The following is a 21,086-nucleotide window of genomic DNA, read 5'->3' as shown; positions in this document are numbered from 1 at the left end:
TTATGGGACGTCTGCCCAGCGAGCGAAGACAGAAACAGACTTGGGGACTGGAGCAGGGATATCGGAGAGAAGGGAACAGGCAGGGATGCGCCGCGGTGGAGGGAGAGCAGTTCTCGTGGGCGAACATCACAGTGCGTCCCTTCCCCGCATCCGTCCGAGCCCCCCGCCGACGCTCCCTGCCCCACGCGCGCTCTCGATACAGCCGCTCTCCGCAACTCTCGTCTTCCCGCCCCCGCCCCCACCGCCTGCGCCGCGCGCCCAACCCCGCACCCGCCCACACACCCTGTCCTCCGCTGGGTCGCGGGCGGGATCGCGCTCTCCCCGTCGCCCACCGCGATGCACGCGCTCGCCCGCCTGCCCTTCATGCCCTCCACCACAACGGCCGCAGGCTCGCCGCCCGCGCGCGCGCCCACTCCGCCCCCAGAACTGCGCTGGCGTGGGCGTCGCATCCCGCCGCTGCTCGCGCGCCCGCTCTTGCCGCACCGGGACTCCCCGCCGCCGTCGCCGATAGCGCACACGCTCCGCGACCACCGGACCTCGTGCGAACGCCGGGCGCGCAGACGCCAATGGGGGTCAGCGGAGAAACGAAGGACCCGCCGCCGCCTCCGCCGCCGCCCGAGTACGAGCCGGGGGCGGAGGGCGCAGAGATCGTGGTGCTCGTCGCGATGCCGTCTGCTGCGCGCGCGGGGCGGGAGCGCACGGCGAGGCGCGAGAGCTCGGGGTCGGGGAAGGCGCGGGCGCGGGGCCGGGAGGCGGGCGCGGGGGACGAGGAGGGGATCCAGGGCGAGTACGCGATCGGCACCGTGCGGTCGTCGTGGGCGTACGAGCCGGCGGAGGAAGCGGGGGACGGCGGGAAGTCGCAGAGTGGACTGCGGCTGCCGTTGGCGCAGATGGAGCAGGACAGGTAGCCCTCTACCGGTGGGACTACGGACATCTCACGTACGTTGGTGTACTTTGGAACGGAACGGAATGTATAATCGTTGTACCCCGACGTGTCGCGCTCATGTTCAAACCTCTCCAACGCCGCACACATGTCAATGCTCGCACCTGTTTTATCCTTCAAGGAGGTGCATAGATGCACTCGTTATTCCCTGGCCGTTGTTTGAATGCTAGTGCTACATAGTAAATTGGACCAAATACTCCGTCAACCTACTTATCGAAAGCTGCAACATGGACATTTTTTGTCTGCTACAAAGGGAACCTGCCCGCCTGGTTGTTTCTGTAACTGCCTTGGATGTACGTTGCCCCATCGGCAGTCTATTTGGTACTCTGAGTCGTGCCAGCTAAGGATTCAATATTTCAATACGGGCCAGCTTTGTTTTCCCCATAAGTTGCTGATTTACGATGCGCCGCCCCCCTCTCCCAGCGGCGTAGATGTCGAGGTATACATTGTTTATACAAGCACGCACCCTTGCAATCCGTGTGGTAAACCCAACCCTGTTCCTTTCTCTTGCTCACCCACCGCCCTCACGCCTCGAGACCCTCCCACGCCGCGTGCACAGCCAGGCACTCCTCCGCGACCTGACGCAGCCCAGCGTCCTCGCCCGAGGGCGGCTGCTGCTGCTGCTGCAAGAGCGGGAGCGCGGCCGCGTACGCGACGTACGGGTTGACCGTGAGCGGACGCCAGTCGCGCCAGACGCGCGGGACGCCGCCGCCGCCGCTCAGCGTCGGCGCGGCGGGCATGAGCTCGGGAACGAGGACGAGGACGTCAAAGTACGGGAGCTCGACCTGCGCGGGCGGCGCTGCGTGAGTCGCAGCAGGAACGAGGCGGAGCAGGAACGAGGCGGACGACGCACGGGCTGGAACCGGATCTCGGGGTTGTGCGTCTGCCCGGAGATGCCGTCGTCGACGGTGGTGCCGGAGACGAACTCGGAGGGGGAGTACGGGCCGCGCGCCTCGCAGTCCTCCCCCTCGTCCATCTCGTCCGCCTCGCCGTCTTCGCTTGCGGCGTGCGAGGGCGTCGCGGCGCCCGAGACGGGCGCCGGCTCGGCCATGTGCGCGCGGAACGCGGCGCCGGGGACCCACCGCCAGACGTTGTCCTCGTACGCGCGCGCGTGCGGCTTGCACACTGCCGATCGGATAAGAGCGGGGGGGGGGCGGGTAAACGGAGGGCGCAGACGGACGAAGCCGCAAGCAAAGGTGACGTACATGTCATGAGGTTCGTCCACTCGTCGCGCGTGTATTCCACCGGGAGGGCTTTGAGGCCCTGCAGCCACGATATGGGCTGTCCCCGCGTGGTTTGAGCGAGGAGCGGACGCCGAGGAAGAGAAGACTCACGTCCGGCTGCTCCGCGCCCACGCCGTGCTGCAGGATGGCGCGCATGACCGTCAAGTCGTCCTTCCGCCCGCAGAGCAGGCATTGTCCCTTGTGCCGGCGGATGGTCTCTACGATCATCCGGAACGGGAGGTACTCGGTGGGCGGGTTGTTGGTGATCGGGTGGGCAGTGGCCTCGCCCTCGTCGTGGAGCGCGAAGTGCGAGGTATCGCTGGCGACGCTAAGGGCGCTCTGCGGGCGTGTGGGCGGTGTAAACGGCTCAGAAAGGCTGTCGAGGTCGGAGATCGCGATAGGTGTTGCGGACATTGTGAGAGTGGCAGACATGGCTAGGTCGGAGAGGTGGGGTCGCTGGTTGAGGCGTTGAGGATGAGAAGGAGACTGTAAAACTGTGGAGGCGTCAGTCGCTTGTTTCGTGACACAAGACGGCACTGGTGAAGTAGAGGCACGATATAGGAGACTCTGGCAGCCGGGCTCAGGCGAATCGGGCCATAGAGATATCTTCGCGGCCTGTGACCCGACATTCGCATAGAGCACAAGACGGCATCAACATGCACGTCGTTGCGTAAGACTGCACGCAGTCTACGCGAGGCCGACTACTTAGACGATCACGACATGTGTCGACGGCGAAAAGGCTATTCATGGGGCGCGCTGATCCTCTTTTGCCCTTCTCATGACGCCGACTCTGCGCGGCTGAGATCTGCACGCCTGGCCAGGGTGTCTGCCCTGCGTCCCAACTGCAGACGAGTGCTCACCTATGATCTCCTATATGTGCGGCAGATGAAGCAGGGGGGAGTCTGGAAGGTTTGTGTATGCGCCTTTTGCATAAGCCGGGACAGACGGGGCGGCGGAAAGACTGTGGGGCGGTTGGGCGGCAGGAAGGAGGAGGAGGAGATAAGTAGCGATTTGGGTGCCCAGGTCCCGTGAGCCACGCTGCATGTCTCGAACGCGAACCTTAACCTCGTTTAGAAGGCTCCCCGTGCCTCCATACCATCCTCTTCTGCACTAGTGCATCTCGTGCAGGATTCTATTCCATCGCACACACTCCGACCCCTGGTATGGAGATGCATGCCCCGACCTCTGAATGCGTGAAAACACCGTGGACCGAACTCACCAGACGATATCACGACTGCACTTGAGGCTCACAGAAGTAGCAATTCATGGAAACCAATAAAGATACCAACGAAATGCATCGACATAACGGCCGTCCCTCTAGTCGATAAGGTACTTCTTCTTGAAGAACGAACGGAGATGCATGATTTGCCACACCCCCAGCCCGAACAGCGACGCGAACATGAACCACGCGAAGTTCTGCACGCGAGAGTTGGTAGAGACTATAACGATCCAGTGAAATTAGCGCCGCATCGACAAGAGACATCCCTGGGAGCGGGGGAAGGGAATGTACGCACCGTTGGTTGTCTGAAAACGTTCCTCGCGCGTTTTCAAGTACTCCATCTCGTCCGTGATTTCCTTGACGATGCCCTCCAATTTCCGCATCTCCGTCTCCAGTCCTGACAAAGACTCCTGGTTCGCGATGGCACTGGGAGCGAGATTGGTGAGTTGCAGCGGGAGATGGGGAGAACGAGAAGACGTACTTGTAGTCGACAGCGTCCGCACCAATGTCAATATCGAGGTCGATGACACGCGAGTGGGGCTTGCCGTCGTTAATACCTACGGCGGTGCACCCACATATAATCAGCCTGCGTAGCAGACGAAACGCCACGGAACCAAGACTCACCAGCATCGAGCGTGTTCTTGAAGCATACACCAATGTCCTCCTCCGCATGCGCCGTGATGGCAAACCGCTTCTCCCCGCCAATGTTCTTCTTGCTCAGGTAGACGTTCTTGTGCTCGCTCGAGTCGATGACCTCAATGTCAATCCGCTGGCCGTCCCCAGGACCGACGTTGGCGGTGATAATGACGAGCGCGCCTGGATGTGCCGCGTTCCATATGCACTTGCTTGACGGGTACCGCAACGCGGGGAGCGCAAACTTGATTGCTGCCGCGGAAGGTGCAAGCAGAAGGCACGCGAGGGCCGCGGCGAGCAGGAGGACGGGGAGGCCACGAACGCCCAATCGAGAGGGCATGGGCAGTTGAAAGTAGTTTTGGGAGGCAAAAACGCAGTCGTCAGAGGTCGTAGAGGTCGCCGTCGTCGGCTGCGACAAGGGTTCCAGGGACGCGGGCGTGAAGGTGTCGTGGAGGAGTGAACGGGTGCAAGCGTCTGCGCACTGCTGGCAAGCGCGAACGTGGAAGTTCATCAAATCCGTTCACATGGATTATAAGTGGCTATAATCCCGCTTCAATACCATCTATTGACGTGGGAAGTCAACTGCCACAGTCTCTACTTACTCATGTATTAATTTATTGAACCTCATAAGTGGGATATAAGCATCCGTTATGATCGGCTGCCATCCCAGTACTGAGTCCTGGTTTCCGGTGATGACTGCAACCAACCATCCTCCCTTCCCCCCACCCACTGCACCCCTTGTTCCACCCTGTGTGCGGCTGCAAGTCGTTGCGGAGGTCCCGTCTTGTTCATCGAAGAGCGAGATCCGCGCCCCCGTGCGTTCGTAACACTTTCCCTCCATGAGCAGCAAGGTACGCGCTCACGCTTATAACAAGCGTTTTGGCTGAGACCAAGTTGTCCAGCCCTCCCGCAATCCTCGTGTTGAGTCCCAGTTGCGCGCGTCGCAGAGAGCAAGCGCGTTTGGTGCGCTATACCCCCTCATATTGCGCGAACACTCCCGCCGGACCCGGACGACGTCTGGGCGCGACTTCAGCCTCGTTGAGCTTTCGGTGATCAAACTTCGGCGGTTCCAAGGAGCGCGTGGCCTCGGCTCCAGGCCTTCTCCCACAACACCTTGCTTTTGAACTTCCACGACCGCCTCGCCGGGTGAGTGCAACGCCTTTCTCGCATTCCCTCGGCTGACGTGACTCTCCACTCTGCAGCCCGCCGCGAGCGCGCCTTAAGCGGGCGAGTGCCGCGCTGACAACACAAGTATTCTCGCTGTTCAAAATCAGTCCGAACCTATCTCCCTATTAGACCGGGGCTTGGATGATGCCCACCTGGGACACTCCAATACACCAGCTTCCCGTTGAACTGCTCGCCAAAGTCTTCACCACCGTCGCCCAGGACGCCCCCTCGCCGCCATCTCCCGCTTCATGGCTACAACTCCTTCTCGTTTGCCGGCATTGGAAGGAGGTGGCTTCAACATGGGGTCCCCTCTGGCGCGTCATTCACGTGAGCACGAACTTGGACTGGCTTCGTCTTTGCATCAAGCGTTCGTCCCGATCATCTTCCATCGATGTTCACATCAACGCCCTCCCCGCGGCCACGATTGAAGTCGCCATCCCGCATATCATCACCCAGGCTCCCCGCGTCCGGGCGCTACACGTGACCGGGTACGCAGAGCCATCCCAGATGCTTTCCGCGCTCCTCGCTTGCTATGAGCTACCCCTTCTCGAAGAGCTCTCCATCCTCCCCCCTGGACGCCGCTCAGAAAGAGAGTACCAATACATGCTCAGCACCGCTCGCCACCCCCGCATCCGGGCGCTCGCGCTTAGCGGCGCGACTGTTCCTCGCGATAGCGGCTTCTTCGCCAACATGCGTTCGCTCCGCCTCCACGACCACTGTTGCGAGCTGAGCAAACTCTCCTTCCTGGACCTCCTCGACGCGCTCGAGGCCGCGGCTCCGGTGCTCGAAGAACTCGACCTCTCTCGCTTCACCCCCTACGTCAACCCCGCCGGGCCCTCGGAAGAGACGGCGCAAGCGTTGCACTCGCACGCGCCCCTGCACTTCCTGCGCCTCCGCCGGTTCTGCGCCGAGAACTCGTCCGCCGCGGTCCTCCCGCTCATGTACCACATCCGCGGGCTCCCGGCGGACGTGACGCTGCACATCCGCTGTGGGCTGCACCCTCTGGATGCGGAGCGGCATCGCACGCGCGCGCTCGAAGCGCTCGTGCCCTTCCACCTCCGGTACGCCCTCGGCCCGGCCCAAACTCTTGTCGCCACGTTCACCCGCAACCGGTTCTCCGCGCGCGCGATCGTCTCCTCCCCCGCCTTCGCGCACCCGGAACGCACCACCATCGAGCTGCACAACCTCACCCCCGACACCGCCCCGCGACTCGCGATCCTCCCCACGCTCTTCGCCGTCGCCGCCCCGCACCTCGCCGCGCTCCACGTCCAGACGGACCGGCCCTCCGTGCAGGGCGACTGGGACGCGCTCCTGTCCACGTTCCCGGCGCTCACCCACCTGCGCGTCGAGGGCGCGCGCTACGCCCCGCTCGTCGCGCGCGCCCTCCTCGCGGCCGAGGGCCCCGTCGTCCGCCCGCACTACCGCGCCGGGGCCGGGGGAGACCGTGCGACCGCGGTCATCGTGCGCTGCCCCGTGCTCGCAGAGCTCCGGCTCGACTGGGAGAACGAGCCGCCCGATTCCAGGGGCGCGCTCCGCAAATGGCTGGGAGAGGGCCTGCGCTCGCGCGCGGGGCACGCGCCGAAGCTGCGCCTGTTTGGGATCTACAGGCTCCCGGGGATGCGCGAAGGGGGGCTCCGGGACGCGTTCAAGTGGCTCGTCGAGGAGGGCCTGGTGGACGCGCTCGAAGTGATGGGTTACCCGGCGATGCAAGCTGCGCTGGGCGCGGTAATCAATGGTGTGGGCGGTGGCGGCGGAGAGCGATGACCAGGCGTGGGAGCAAGGCGGCAAAAGATGATTGTCGGATGTGGTGGGTGCCTATTGTAACGACTCGTACGAATGTAGCTCACAATGTAATGCCAGGCGGGCGGGCCTCGTGGTTGAACTATCGAACAATGGCGCAGGAGGCTGACCATTACGCGAGACCGTGGGGGACCAATATAAGGCGCCTGTTCAGCGGGCAACCGCACCTCAACCACTCCTGCTATTGACCATTCCCTCTCCTCCCTCGTCTCCTCTGTGCGGGGTGCTCTTCTGGGCCTGAGTCTTCCTGCCGGGGCCGAGTCGGAGTGCGGGCGCAGAGTAGACGAAGTTTGGTTGATCGGTTCAGTCCTCACGAGCAGGTCCTCTCCACCGAATTTGCGACAGCCGGTGAGTTCTCCTTCTCCCTCGTCGCGTCGATGGGGGTCTCATCAACCTCGAGCCTTTCTTTCTCTTCAAGATGACGGCGGGAATAAACCGGCTTCACGACCACATCCTTGTGGAGATCTTCTCCCTCACCTCCCTCCTTCCCTTTACCCCCTTGTCACCAACCACTTGGAATGGCACAGCAGCCAGCACACCGCCCTCAATGTCGTCCTTGGAGTGGGTCGGCTTACGGCTTGTATGTCGCTCCTGGCGCGAGCTGGCAGACGATACACCCAGCCTGTGGCGTGTGGTCACGGTCAAGAACGATCTGGACGCCATGCGGTTTCAACTCGTCAAGAACGCCAACTGCTCGATCGATGTGGTACTAGCGTCCGACGCCGACTCCAATCTCCGTGGGCTGAAGCTTTTGACCGCTAACGCAAAGAGGATCCGGTCGGTGTCAACGCGGGAGGGCTTCCAGTGCAAGCACCTACCGTCGATCAAACCACTGTTCAAGGAGCCGATGCCGCTGCTCGAACGGGTGGAGATCGCGCTCGGGCTGAACGTCTTGTTTGCCAATGAAGAGTACGACCCTGACATCGGCTTGACGACCTTCCCCCACCCCCATCTCCGCCACGTCCGCAGCTGTGGAATCGCTCTTCCGCCCTCCCCTCCCTTCTGGTCGAACGTCCGGACGGTTGACGTTGACCTCAAACTCGATCCCAGCGAACAGCACCCAGCGGACCACCTGCTCACCATCCTCGCGCTGACCCCAAGGCTAACCACCCTCTTGGCGCGTTACCACGAACCTGTGGGGCCCACCGCCGGCATCCCGGCCGTGGACGGCACTGCGTCCCAGGCTGCGGTGCGCTTGCCCGAGCTGCGGTCCATCAGTATCGTGTCCACGTACGCGCTAGCCGAGTCTCTACTTCGCCACATCGACTGCAACCCCATCGACGAACTCTCACTGAGGACTTACGTCTTGGACGACAACCTCGAGGAGCAGCAGTTCACCCTCAAGGCTGTCTTCTCCCTCCCTTACCTCCACGACGCCTTCGCCCGGCCGAGTCACCTCACACTCGGCATGAGCGGCGACAGCTCCTACGAGAGGCTCGTCCTCACTTCGTGCTTGGACGAACGATGCGGCATCCACGGCGACGCCGAAGCCCAGGCCCTTTCCGCACCCTCCATCTCGACCTGGAGCTCCCGATCAAGATAGAAGAGGACATGCCTCCCTTGGAGCCCGTTCCCAAATTGGACACCGAGCCTGGCCCCGACGCCGAGCCCTCGAGCTCAGACGAAGACGTGTGGAGCGGGTCCTTCTTCCCAGCGCTCCGCGCCGTCCTCGCCGGCACCCCGCCCCCGCTCGACGTCCGCTCGCTCTACCTCGGCCCCGGCGCGCTCTCGGACGACGCCTCGACGGCGGCGTGGAAGCGGTTCCTGTCCATGTTCCCCCGCCTCCGCGCGCTGTGGCTGCACTCGACCCGCGTTTGCGCCCGCGCCCGCGCGCCCCTTGTCGCGCTCGGCCCGACGCCCGGCGCCGTGGCCTCCGTCACAGTTTGGGGCACTCTGAAGGAAGAGGCGGACGTCGTGGACGAGGTCCTGCGGCGGTTCCTCCAGCTCGCGCGGGCGTGCCAGGAGCATGCCCGCGCGCCCGCGGCGTTTGAGCTGTGCACCCCCGCGGACGTCGGCATGCACGAGCCGATCCTGAAGCAGCTGCGGGAGTGCGGGTCGGAGCTCGCGGTGCTGGACGAGGCGGAGGGCGCGGAGATGAGGAGGAAGTACTGGCGCAGGAAGCACAGGGCGATGGATGGGGTCCTCCGGCGCCGGCGGGAGCGCGCGGTGTGCGAGGGGGTGAGGAACGTGCCCAGCAGCGCAGGGTTCTCGGAGATTGGATGCTTCCGCGACGGTGTGTACCACGTACTTTTGTAGCCTGCTCGAGCTGTAGCTGTGTCGATGTAATGGCTCGTTGTGCTCTTCATCATGAATGCATTGTTGTTTACCGTGTTGTCGGCGAATGATTTGATTGCGTACTCGCTGAGACGCATCAACGTCTCGGATTCTACAGGGTGCATTCAAGCTCGTTTGTACTTGTAGTTAGACGGCCGAGACGGCAGCGTCATCACCACCTTCACATACGCCTCCCGGCACTCGCTGAGTGTAGGCAATGTCTCCGCGTCCAGCGCACTGGAACTGCCCTCCACCTTGACCCTGCGATACCCGGTGCTGCCCGTCATCCCGACTCGCTCCCACCGTGTCTCCGCCAGATCCACCGCCCCCTCCTCCTCCTCCTCCCGAGGCCAGAAGTCCACTTCCTTTCGGTCGACCCGACACACCATCGCCCCGCAGAGCTCCGAGAGCGCCAGCAGCATCCATCGGTGCGCCCGCAGCGTCCGCGGGCGGGGGCGCCGCCCGCCGTGCTCGGCCGTCGTGTGCAGCTCGATCTTTTTTTTTTTTTTTTTTGTCGTCCTCGTTTACATCAGGAAAAACCCAAATCCCTATTGAGAGGTAAAATATTGGTAAGCCGATATACGCGAAAATACTGCCGCTGTTCCAACTCACCGCAGTTTACAGACACTATCTCCTTCCTTCTGGCCGCTTATTGGGTGGATGAGGTATAATTTGATATGTTTGAGTGGGTGTGATGGATATCTGTACATGTAGGTAGCCGATAATGATATTTTCGACTCGATCCCGACGAGTAGTATGAGGCCGTATGCGTATGACTTCCCCCGCTGTTCACACAACATGCATAGATGGATCATAGAGCACACTGGCATTGCTTCACGGTCTAAGTGCTGCGATAATGTACATATCCTCACACCCTATGATACTGGTTTGTCAACGAGAACTTACCTGGACTTTGTGAATCCAATCTCGACATCCCCCTCCACGTAAATTCTGCTTGCCTTGTGCGACGAACACCATTTCGGACTGGGCGCAGGGCTAGGCGCGGTGGGTACTAACGAGGTGGCGAACTTGCAGCCCGACAAGTAGATGTACTGGTGCGAGTTCACGCGTAGCTCGGCGAGTCGGGCGCAGTGATCGTGGCGTTGCTTGCGGAGTGTGTGTGCGATGTGTGTGTGTGGTCCTAGTCGGAAATGACGTGGACACGGGATACGATGAAGCGCAGAGAAGAACGAAGAGGGTGACGAACCAGGGCAAGTGCGCTGCCAGAAGATGAGCGGGCCCGTGACGAACACTTTGAGGAGCAGCAGTGAATCGCTAGGAGCACCTGTTGCCATAGCCCATCGGCAGCTACAGATGCACCTATTGATCCGTGATGCGCGCCCGTGTAGACGCGCCTCGCCGGGCGTGGCGCGCATCAACGCGTGGCTGTGATGCACGCCACGCGTCCCTCCCCTTCGCCGTCCTTGCTCTCCTCCTCCGCCTCCTCCACTACACCCTCACTGCTTCCATCCTCCCGCTCAGCCCAGGCAGACGATAGCGACCACACGGTCGACTGTCGTCTGCTATTGGACTCCAGTGTCACCAGGTGACACTGACCTTCCCTCCTCTGACCGACCTCGACCTCAACCTCAATCCCGCCCTTCACCCACCTTGCCAACCACCCTCACAACGTCAAGGGTGCACATGGAGATTGGAATATGGGGCCGCGGCGATGTACCGTGGCCCCTGCTTTGGTGAGTCCTCCGCCATGCCCTCTCGCATTCCCAACGCCCACCCGCCACTCCTACAACAGGCCGAGGACGTCCGCCCGGACGTCCTCCCCCTCCTCAGCCTTCCGAGTCGCCCTCCCCCGCGCGGCCCTCCTCCTTCGTGCTGCCCTCCTCCTCCGTGCTGCTCTGCGTGGCGCTCCTCCTCGCCCTCCTCCGCCCGCGCCTGCCGCCTCCTTCGAGCCTCCTGCCCGCCCGCCCTCGTCACCCTCCTCTGTGCTGCTCACCTCCGCGTCGCCCACTTCCGCGCCGCCTCGTCCGCCCTCGTCGCCCGCCTCGTCTACCTCACCCCTCCGCCTTACCCTCCTCCGCCTGCCCCGCATCGCCCTCCCGGCCCTCCGCGTTCGCACCACCCGCGTCGCCCATCTGCGCCCTCGCAGCCCTCCACCTCTGCGTCCTCTGTCTCCGCATCGCCCACCTTCGCGTCGCCCGCCTTTGCGTCGCCCTCCTCCTCTGCGTCGCCCGTCGCCACGTCGCCCTCTTCCGCGCCCACGTCCTCGCCCTCCTCCTCCACGCCTACCTCCTCCGCGCCCGCCTCGCCCGCCTTTGCCTTGCTGCGTCGCCCTACTCCGCGCCTGTCTCCCCTTCGCCCGCCTCCTCCACACCCGCCTCGCCGCCTCACCCCCTCGCCACGTCGCCTGCGCCCACGTCTCTCATCCGCCCGCATTGCCCGCCCGCGTCGCCCACCCACACCCGCCTCCACCTCTGCCTCCGCGTTGTCGCGGGGTGTGGTATTATGTGCTTGTTCACTTGTGTAGTAGTTTACTGATAAATATATTTTGATCACTAATTATATACAAAGTGTGATGTGAAATAAAGAGGGAGGTGAGCTCACTGTCGGAGACGGTGAGCTCAGGTGGCAGGGCCCGAGGCGCCGGTGTCCGGACGTCTCGGGGCAGTGTCGCGCCCGTGTGGCTGGCGGCTGCGTGAGCACGCTCCGGGAATGCAACCGGGCCGGCCGGATCAGCAGGTGCATCTGCACCTGCCGATAGGCTATGGCAACAGACGCACCTGGCGATTCACCACTGTAGCTTTGAGGTACCACTGTGGCTGCGAGAGCGCCGCACGGTTGTACTATGCATCGCGGTCAGGGGACAGCCTATCGGGTTGTCGTGCGAGGACGCGCGCGGCCCGTACATTGCACCGTCGGGATGACCGCACTCGGGCGAGCCAAGGGTAGGCATTGACCATTGCGCCGCTGCAGCTTAGATGACGATCAGATCGAGGCGGAAGCAGCCATCGCGCTCACCGCAGAAGCCGCGCGAGAGCTTCGCGGTCTCTTCATGGCCGTAGTACGGGTCCCGGACTCCCAGGTGCGGGAAGGTGGGAGATTAAGGATGCGGAGAAAGCACAAGGAAGAGGCACGAGAACTCACGACCACAGTCCACTTAGTGCAAGCCCAGGCCAGAGGGCCGGACAGCCACAGTTTCGGCAGCTTCTTGAACGACGAGTGGTGGTGGCGAGCAGTGGAGGGACCAGAGATGGCAGCCATGAGGAGGCGGAGGGGCTAGGAGAGTGGTGGTGGTCGCAGTTGAAGAGCGGAATGGCGCGCAGACGCTTGCGGCAACGGCAAACACGCCTACGCGCACTCCTCTTTCTCAAGCGTGCGGGCAAGTTGAAACAGAGTTCATTCATTCGAGACGTTGGAACATAACGACGAAAGCTCAGTACACATAGTAAGGTATCAAGAGTGCATCAGTAAACGACTTTGTACGTATGCTTGTCCAAAAACGTGTTCAAGTAGAAGGTAGAGCATAATTCGAGTACATTGTTGCTAGTCCATTCTCGATTGACCGTGTGGCCGAAATCTGGGAACAGCTGACAGCTACGTTCGATTTGCTCAACAGGTATCACTGATGCAATACGAGCGCCGTGGGGATCGCGAGAGCGGACAACTTTGAACAGGCCGTGGTCGGGATCGGGGGCACTCGAACAGGAGAACCACTCTACATACGCCAGATGGAGAGGAATGGTCGAGGGCAGTATGCCGGGAAAGAGATGCGGCAGGGAGTGTGGTGGAAGTGAGAAGACAACGCGAACCTGAGCAACCCTTAAATCTGGGAGGAGTAGAGGTGGATCGGTCAGCGATGGAGAGTCTGAGCGGCATGGTACAAACTCACCGCTCATGCCACGAGCACGATATCCTGGCTCCAGGGACGAGCGGACGAGAACAGTATCAAATCGAGACCGGAGTATACGGCCCTTCTTGTTCTCGCGCACAGGGCAAATATGAACGGCGTCCTGGCTAAGGGCGTTAGGGTCGCCAACGTCGTGCGGATCTGGCAGTGCAAACTTAATCTTGTGGAAAACAGGCACTTTGGCGAAGTTGAGGTAGATCCGACCGGCTTCTAGATCGGCCATACGTGCGCTCTGAAGGTGAGGATGTGTGACGGAGACGATGTATCGACTGAGGGTGTCGCGGAAGTACTTGGCACCGTACTGCGTGACGATATCACCAAGGCGAACAACGGTGGATGGGTGTCGCGTCATTTGAATGCGTGCTGGAGGCGAGTCAGCTGAGTCGCGCGGGCGACCGGGCAGGCGTTTGGTCTGAGATTGTGACGCAGACCGTCCACCAGCAACGTGACCGTCTTGAAGTGAACTTCCGGCGGCTGGTGCAACGGAGACCCCTGCAAAAGTGGTCCCATGAGAACACTGAAGGGCCAAGTGAACCGACGAGCGTACCAGTAGTATCGGCGACGTCGCCAGCTTGTAAACGCCAGTTTACATAGTTGCTATGGCGAAGCATCTTCTCCTTCCGCTCGACCCATCGCGTCATCTGCGGAAGCTCGTCCTTATGGTTCGACGCGCGCCATCCATCTTTGGTCAAGACGATATGAAGGCGCTCTGTGAACTGCGTGTCGTAATTGTCGGTTGTCCCGAAGAGTTCTATCGAGACCGAGTAGTGATCTGCGGAGTGGAGTTTCGGCAGGTGGAAATGAACTCGAATACCCAGATCAACAAAGGCCTGCTTATTGTCATGGAATCGCTTGATCGCGCCGTCGAGGAGACGGAGAGTGGTGGATGTGTGCGTGGGGTACTGAGCGAGATAGAGGAAGTCGAGGAGGGCTCGAGTTGCGCGGAGAAGCTGAATAGGTGAACGGCCACCAGGGAGACGTAAATGAATAACAAGTCCAAGGAGAATACGACATAGATGGGCATGTTCTTGACCAGTGACGCGGGATAGACACGATATCCCCTTGCCGAAGTGGCGCGCGTTGTGGTTGGGTGGGAGGCGCTGACAGCGTGCATCGAGCTCTTCAGTGCCGAAGGCGTCCTTGAGCCACGCAATGAGATGCTTCAGTACCCCTTGATGGAGTTGGTGGAGCACGTCGGGGGTGATGGACATGTAGATGTTCGCGTGCGGAAGCGACTCCCAGAACGGGTGATAGAGAGGCTTGATACCCGCGTCGGAGCAAGCCTTACTGTACCCGCGTGGATCCTGCTCGATCGTCGCCAGAGCGTTAAGGACGTGAGGGAGGTTTCGGAGTGGTGGACTAGGTATGTGTTCGTCTCCGAGGGTACTGGCGGGAATCGGACACTTCGGACATTCTCCTGTCTTGCAGCCCGTGACTAGGACTTGTTCGGGGTAGTCGCCGACGTAGCACGCGAGCAACGGATGCCCACGTCGAGTGACACCATCACCACTCATGATCGGAATACCATCTGCGCCCGCGGCGCGGAGTGGGGCGAGTGCATGCGATAAGCACGTGTGAAAGAGGTTGGCGAGGACGCGTCGACGTGATGCCTTGTTCGAGACATGCTGCATGCGAGTGGCTGGGAGGTAGGCGAGAAGAATCTGGCCTTGTCGAGACGGCTTGCAACGGATATGCTTCGGCAGGTTGCCGATCGTGAGGTAGACCGGGTAGGCGACCTTGCTTCCGAACTGTGTCAGCTGCGTCTTGTCGGAGCTGATGATCACAGGGATCACGGTCGCTCCAGGAGCCTGTTTCTCAAGACGTTTCTGTGCGGCGGCACCGGTTAGTGTGAATCACAGAGAAATGCGCAAAAAACACGTACCTGCTGAGCCCACCACCACTTCCCTGTGTTCATGTCGAAGTAAACGCGGTCCGTGTGTGCCTCATCAGAGTAGTGACGTTCTGGAGTGAGGAGAAGGAGTGGGGCGAACTCCGGATCACCGAAAAGTGCCTTGATACACTCGAGAACATCGCGAAAGAACATCTCAAATGTCTCGCCGGCGATCGAGACCTCGTGACGCTGAAACGGAGGTGGCCCTGGTGGCATCTTGGAGTCGATGATTCGGTTGAGCTCGCCAGAGTTCTTAAACGAGAGGGACAGTTTCTCCGCGACCTAATTAGTGCCCATTAGCGTCGGATAGAGCACAGGTGAATTTCAAACATACGTCCTCAATCGCGAGCAGGTCCAAGAACGCGGTCGAGCCTGTACCTCGTGTCTTGGCCCAGAGCGCAATTTCCCAGTCAAGTCGCGACGCGAACGGCGCATAGGGATTGATGCTGGGAGAGCCGTCGGAAATCCGGTGTTGGTATGAGCGGTAACCGCTGTCCCATCTATTCGCGCGCACTCCGGCGATTGGAGCACCAGCCGACGGTACTGGATACGGGACAACATAGGTGTGGCGCTGGGATACGCTCTTCTCAGCCTGTTCGCGGGCTGATCTTGAGAAATCGACAGGACCAGACAGAGATTGACCGGGCGGCGTGGTCGTGTCTACGGTGTCTGAGGAGCGGAGATGAAGATGGCACAAGATAACGATTGGAGAGACGCAGCACGTACCATTGACATGGTCTTCAACTTGCGTCAGGGTGTGATCGCCAAAGAAGTCGCCTTGAAACGGAATGGGTGCGCTGTCCAGGTCCATGTCGAAGTCCGGCACAGTCTGCGGCGCGTGATGGTCATGCACATCCGATGGAGCGGATGGAGCCCGACCACTCTGGGCGAGCACATCTCTGCATTGAGGGTTCTGGGTGTGGGCGAGGTGCTTCAAGAGACCGGATGGCGTGAAGCGGCCGTTGCAACCGGGACACACTAATGACCCCTTGTTTGATGGCATTTCGGGGACGACAGTGGGAAGTGAAGAGGTGGGTCGGCGCTGAAGGCGGTAAGGTCGAGGGTGAGGAGAGGATGTCGTGGTACGAGACAGAGTACCAACACGTACCTTGAAACTCCGTCGCTTGTGTGGTCAGTTACGCGGGCGGCGGGGCCAAGACCTGGTTGCTGCAAGGTTGCAACTACAGTCAAAAGCGCGAGACCAGAGTTTTGCGTGGGCTGCCAGGGTCCTAGGCTTCGAACGGGGGCCTTCTTCCGTCTTGACGACGCTGTTGAGTTCCGCGCTCAGCCCACAACCAGTATATACACTGCGCACAATGACCTCCGACGACTCACCTCATCCCGCCATTCTCTGCTTTAGTGTCTGCGACACTTTTCTCATCTTCTAGACTCTCTTCTATCATTTATCTTTTCCCAACACACACTCATTCCGCCGCTCCCGGTATCTTGCTGTCAACCATGCCTGCTCGTCGCTCTCAGACCCACAAACAACCACACAACAACGCTCACCGTCAGACTTCCCCCGCTGCCTCTGGGCAGGTTGACACCGTTCCCTCACAGGTTGAGGCTACCGCGGAAGGTGAGCCTTGTTATTATGGTATCGGTCATGATAAGGCACTCACTGTGAGGTAACAGTGTCTTCTCAGGGTCGCCCTCAGCGTGCTGCCAAAGTTCAGGCGATGATCCGAAAAGGTGAGTTTCTGACTTATAATTCACGAAGGTCAGCACCAACGCGAGGTCACCAGTCTGGACAAAGACCGCACCTAAGAATCCACGCAAGTCGTCGAAGACTACCACGACGAGCGCTCCTTCTGAAACTGCTCCATCGACACCGTCCAGCAAGATACCCGCGGCTCGGAAGGGTCCACGGCCTCGACCACGACGCACCGCAGTGGAGGGTGCTGAAAGCGGCGCATTGAAGGATATATCAGTTTCGGGTGCCAAAAGTGAGCTCTCTTACTTACCAGTGTTGATCCAGCTCCCAATCAGTTCTGGCAGAGCGCGGTTGAAGCTCACGCGGACTCGATGAGTCATCCGACGGCTCCGAGGTTCCTCAGCCTCTTGCCAAGCGTCACGCGGCAGATCCTGGTGACAATGGTCAGTTCTGCATTCCGCTTTATAACTACAACACAGTCCAAACTGACGTCTTCACCGTCCGCTTTGCCCAGATGCTGATCAAGACGGGTCTGAAGACGATGTGGTTTCTTTGTCAGAAAGCGAAGGAGATGTCATCGGAGAGGACGAGTGGAGAGCCGAGGTACGTACACTATTTTATCTGCTAAGCTTTGCTGACGGCTGTCTTCTTCATCGACAGCATCCTGTGTCTGCAAACACGAAATCCGCGATGACCCGTCAGTTCCAGGAATCACAAAGGCGGTCGCAGAAATCTGCCACTCACCACGATGTCTTCTCCGCTAACGACATCGAGGAGTCCGACGCGACGGGCGGTTCCGAGTTTGAGCCCGATGCTGACAACACTGACACCACAGACGAGGAAGCCGAGTACGACAACGAGGTGGAGGACGAGGATGGAGATGAGGACGAGGCTGCCGAGAGCGGTGGTGAAGAGGTAGCTGAATACTGGGACCTGGCCGACGAGTTCGATGCTGAGAAGTATGTGGCGCAGCGCGAGGGACGCAAGAGGTTTCAGGCAGCGGCCAAGGTGAGCTGGGTTCCAATCGTCGTCAAAACTCTGGAGTCTGCGCTGACGACGCTGAGCAGCCGCTTTCACTCGCGCAGCGCGCTCGCCTCATGGCAGAGGTACGTTCAACCTCCGACCACCGAAGCCGTTATTTTACTAACTCCGCTTCAAAGCACCCCGTTTGGCATGGTATGCTTCGTTCATCCTCTCCGCGGCTTCGCCCGTTCATTCTCACTATCCCTCTGCAGACGATGTCCTTTCTACCGACCTCAACATGGCCATCACGGCTGCCACCAACTCTGACGATGACGAAGATCCCGCGCCCCTTCCCACTCGCACTGCTCGTCCCCACGATGCGTCGGGTACTCATGCCGGACTCCCCAACAACCTCCCCAACAACCTTCCTCCGTCTGCGTACTCCATAACTCCCTCTGCCACCGCGGGTGGTGTGCTCTCCCTCAATGCTCAGCACACGCACTGCCGTCAAGTTGTTCGCCGTGCATTCTTGGTGATCGAGGCGAGCCTCATGTCCAAGCACGCCTTTCCCGACGCTATCGGACGGTCCCAGTTCGTGTCGACAGCCATCCTCGAGTGCGCAGATGAGCTGGAGATGGTCGGTATGGGTCAGTGGCTCAGGGCAAACGAAGCAGCGCTGCGTTCGTTGTCGTCACTGGTGCGTGTCCTTTTTCACTCAGATTTTCTCCTCTTTACACGCCCATTGCGCCAGCCGAACCAACGGGTCAGTGCGATTCGAGGCCGCGCAAAGTACGCCACAGATGGATACGCTCCTCCGTACTACAAGATCGTTGCCGGCAGCTGCCAAGACCTTGTGGCATGGTATTTCGCCCATCTCACGTATATTTACCCTGTCGATGTTCGTTCTTTCGTCTCTATCAGTGTTTTATGCTACTTACTGCCCGCCTCTCTCTAGCCCATGCAGCAGACTGTGCCGTGGAACCGCCCTTATCAGCACCCTTGCATTGCCGCCGTTCTCCGCGCGGTCTTCTTCTCCGGCGCATCTTCGTACGCCGTTCGCCATCCTACCATTTTTGTATCAACTCGTCCGGATCGGTTGGAGGAACGAGAGATTCCCATCCCCATGCTTGCTCTTGTGTGCACTGCTGTAGGTTCACATTGTCCCCCGAAAGTCTGAGCACTGATCATAGTGTGATCTTCCAGATACATGTGTCGCTGTCTGAATGGCGTCAGGGAACTCACAAGACTTCGCCGTTCACTGCGGACGCCTACCTCGACGTTTATAATGAGCATGTGTTGCTCTTGAACGGCATCAAGGACAACAATGTGCGCGCTTTCCACACCACTATGCACCGGCTTTTCGTCTCTGCGAGGTGCGTTGTTCTGTCTATCTTGATATGTCGATCTCACCTATCATATCAGTGGCATCAACCCAGTCACCGTCGTCACCGCCGCCACCGCCGATGCTATCTCCCACGTCGACTTTGCCGGCATGGAGGTCGACTAGTCGTTTTCGCCGTCCTCATTGTCTGCATCGGACGATCTACATTTACAACATTCTCCTGGCGCTGGCAGCTCGGGCCCACCCTCGTTAGTACACATCGTCACCGTCTTCATATTCATCCTCCCTGTGCACGCATTCTCGACTGCACTCTAGTACTCGCGCACCTATAGCACCCGTCGACACCATGTCGCCGTGCTCGCCGTGCACTTCTCCCACCCTACATCATGTGCTCGAGCACCGTGTCCCTCAGCGACTTCTGTGCGCTTTTGCGTAGGTCTGGCAGGCTCCGGTACTGTTTACATTGCGTCGTCATTCGTCGTTGATACGTATATCTATGTCGCTATTGCTGGATAATGGTCTAGTTTGCATCTCAGATGTCGAATCAATGCTTGTGATTGCGCTATATTTTATGTGTGATGAGTGCTACTTCTCGATATTCTGTGTTTGAAGCAGTGATCTACGGACATGAGTGAGACTAAATACACCTGGTGAGGGCTTGCTCTCGCAACTAATGTTTCCTTCTCCATGTAATCGTCTCTCATTAGCAGATGGGTAAGCGAATAATAATACTTCTGAATAACGCAATAATCCGGCTCATTAGCCCTTATAAGCCTCAGTAACGTCTCATTATAGATTTGGGTTTTTCCTGATGTAACGCCCTCGAGGGCAGAGCCCTATGGTAGGCGTACAGTACACAAGCTAAATCTACGCGATCAGAGTGGGTTCTCGACACGGGGGGAAAGCGTCAGCTACACAAATGCCCCGGAGGGTGGGAGAGGTGCGGGGGCGGTACCCGCGCTAGCCTAGAGTGGGCCCAGTGCGGAGGGCAGCCGGTTGGGGTTTGGGTAAGGTATATGTCGTATGTACAGTAAGAGACCGAGACCGAGAAGCCGAGAACGAGACGGGGAGACCTAGGGCATATCGCATAGAGAGATGTAGAGAGAGGGAGAGCCGAGATTAGGGACAACTCGAGAAGCATACAGAGGAAGCAAGAGAGAAAAAGAGAGAGATAGAGCGAGACAGATAGTGGGAGAGGTAAGGGGAGAGAGAGAGAGGAAAGTAGGTCGGCCATGAGAGACCGGGACAGTGAGGGAGGGAGAGGGGGGAGCTCGACGACGCGGACACCAACGGGGAGAGCGCTGGCTGAAGCCGGCAGACAGGGTACTCCTACCTTGTGAGATCATCTGGATCAGCGTCGCTCGGCGGCCTCCTCCATCTTCTTCTTCTCCGCCTCGAGGGCCTCGGCGAGCGACTCCGGTGGTGCGAGGGATCCGAACACTGCGCGGAGGCGCTCCGTCTCCTCGAGGTACCCGAAGAGGGGGATGAGGCCCTCCGGCGTACCGAGTAGCTTTTTGAGGGTGCGCCCGTTGCGACCGAGCGGAGCGAAGTGGGCGGCACGGCATGGCTCGAAGGCACGGCACTCCAGAAGGAAGTGCCGGACGGATTCGTCCGCCTCTGTGCAAACGGGGCATGCGGCGCCACCTTCCGGGTGACGGTGGTGAGGTGTTTCCGGAGCGCGATGTGGCCGGTGCGGAGCTGGAAGAGCGCGACCGCATGACGGCGCGGGAGGTGCTTGACGAGTTTGAGGAAAGTGCGAGACGGCAGGGACTTGTCCACCGCTTGCATCGCCGCGCCGCGCTTCGTCGCCTTCCACGCCTTAGTCGCCTTCTCTTTTAGGTGGTCGCGGAACGCTTGTTTCGTTTTCGATGAGCTGATAGGTAGGGTCGCGTGGAGGGAGGGGGGAAGGTGTTTTTTGGGCGATGAGCGGCCCGCCGCCGCCTCCTTTGCTGCTTCGTCCGCGAGCTCGTTGCCCTCGATATCGACGTGACCGGGAACCCAACGTAGTGTGAGGCGAAGCGATGGGTGTCGCGCTCGGAGTGCCTTCCAATCCGCGTGAAAGATGTCGTGCAGGTATTTACCCGCCCCCGAGTCGGACTTGAGAGAGGACTC

At 60.2% G+C, this 21,086-nt stretch overlaps 6 protein-coding genes across 6 annotated transcripts; 3 read left to right on the top strand and 3 right to left on the bottom strand.

The window, feature by feature from the left end:
* Positions 1-1,467: 1,467 nt before the first annotated feature.
* Positions 1,468-2,580, bottom strand: BXZ73DRAFT_41769 (uncharacterized protein; the record flags this gene model as incomplete). The annotated part of the gene is made up of 4 exons (XM_048018836.1): positions 1,468-1,742; positions 1,781-2,068; positions 2,149-2,224; positions 2,278-2,580. 4 exons carry the CDS (start codon positions 2,578-2,580, stop codon positions 1,468-1,470), a joined length of 942 nt encoding a protein of 313 aa, XP_047881369.1.
* Positions 2,581-3,483: 903 nt separating this feature from the next.
* BXZ73DRAFT_75050 (emp24/gp25L/p24 family/GOLD-domain-containing protein) lies at positions 3,484-4,358 on the bottom strand (the record flags this gene model as incomplete). Its single annotated transcript, XM_048022146.1, has 4 exons — positions 3,484-3,605; positions 3,681-3,811; positions 3,867-3,942; positions 4,010-4,358. The coding sequence occupies 4 exons, from the start codon at positions 4,356-4,358 to the stop codon at positions 3,484-3,486; spliced, it is 678 nt and encodes a 225-aa protein (XP_047881368.1).
* Positions 4,359-5,329: 971 nt separating this feature from the next.
* Positions 5,330-6,949, top strand: BXZ73DRAFT_98273 (uncharacterized protein; the record flags this gene model as incomplete). Its single annotated transcript, XM_048027644.1, has 1 exon — positions 5,330-6,949. One exon carries the CDS (start codon positions 5,330-5,332, stop codon positions 6,947-6,949), a length of 1,620 nt encoding a protein of 539 aa, XP_047881367.1.
* A 457-nt stretch (positions 6,950-7,406) lies between these two features.
* Positions 7,407-8,099, top strand: BXZ73DRAFT_36404 (uncharacterized protein; the record flags this gene model as incomplete). The annotated part of the gene is made up of 1 exon (XM_048017882.1): positions 7,407-8,099. A coding segment is annotated over one exon (693 nt), but the record flags the coding sequence as incomplete, so codon positions are not given.
* A 4,582-nt stretch (positions 8,100-12,681) lies between these two features.
* Positions 12,682-15,826, bottom strand: BXZ73DRAFT_41443 (uncharacterized protein; the record flags this gene model as incomplete). The annotated part of the gene is made up of 5 exons (XM_048018770.1): positions 12,682-13,043; positions 13,107-13,502; positions 13,672-14,950; positions 15,007-15,297; positions 15,350-15,826. The coding sequence occupies 5 exons, from the start codon at positions 15,824-15,826 to the stop codon at positions 12,682-12,684; spliced, it is 2,805 nt and encodes a 934-aa protein (XP_047881365.1).
* A 2,764-nt stretch (positions 15,827-18,590) lies between these two features.
* On the top strand, positions 18,591-19,139 carry BXZ73DRAFT_41778 (uncharacterized protein; the record flags this gene model as incomplete). The annotated part of the gene is made up of 3 exons (XM_048018838.1): positions 18,591-18,779; positions 18,836-19,005; positions 19,055-19,139. 3 exons carry the CDS (start codon positions 18,591-18,593, stop codon positions 19,137-19,139), a joined length of 444 nt encoding a protein of 147 aa, XP_047881364.1.
* Positions 19,140-21,086: the final 1,947 nt, after the last annotated feature.

This window comes from Epithele typhae (assembly GCF_022376455.1).
Source record: "Epithele typhae strain CBS 203.58 chromosome Unknown BXZ73scaffold_6, whole genome shotgun sequence".
Lineage (NCBI taxonomy): Eukaryota > Fungi > Basidiomycota > Agaricomycetes > Polyporales > Epitheliaceae > Epithele > Epithele typhae.
Note: the sequence above shows the minus strand (reverse complement) of the source record. Positions and strands in the feature narration are given on the sequence as shown.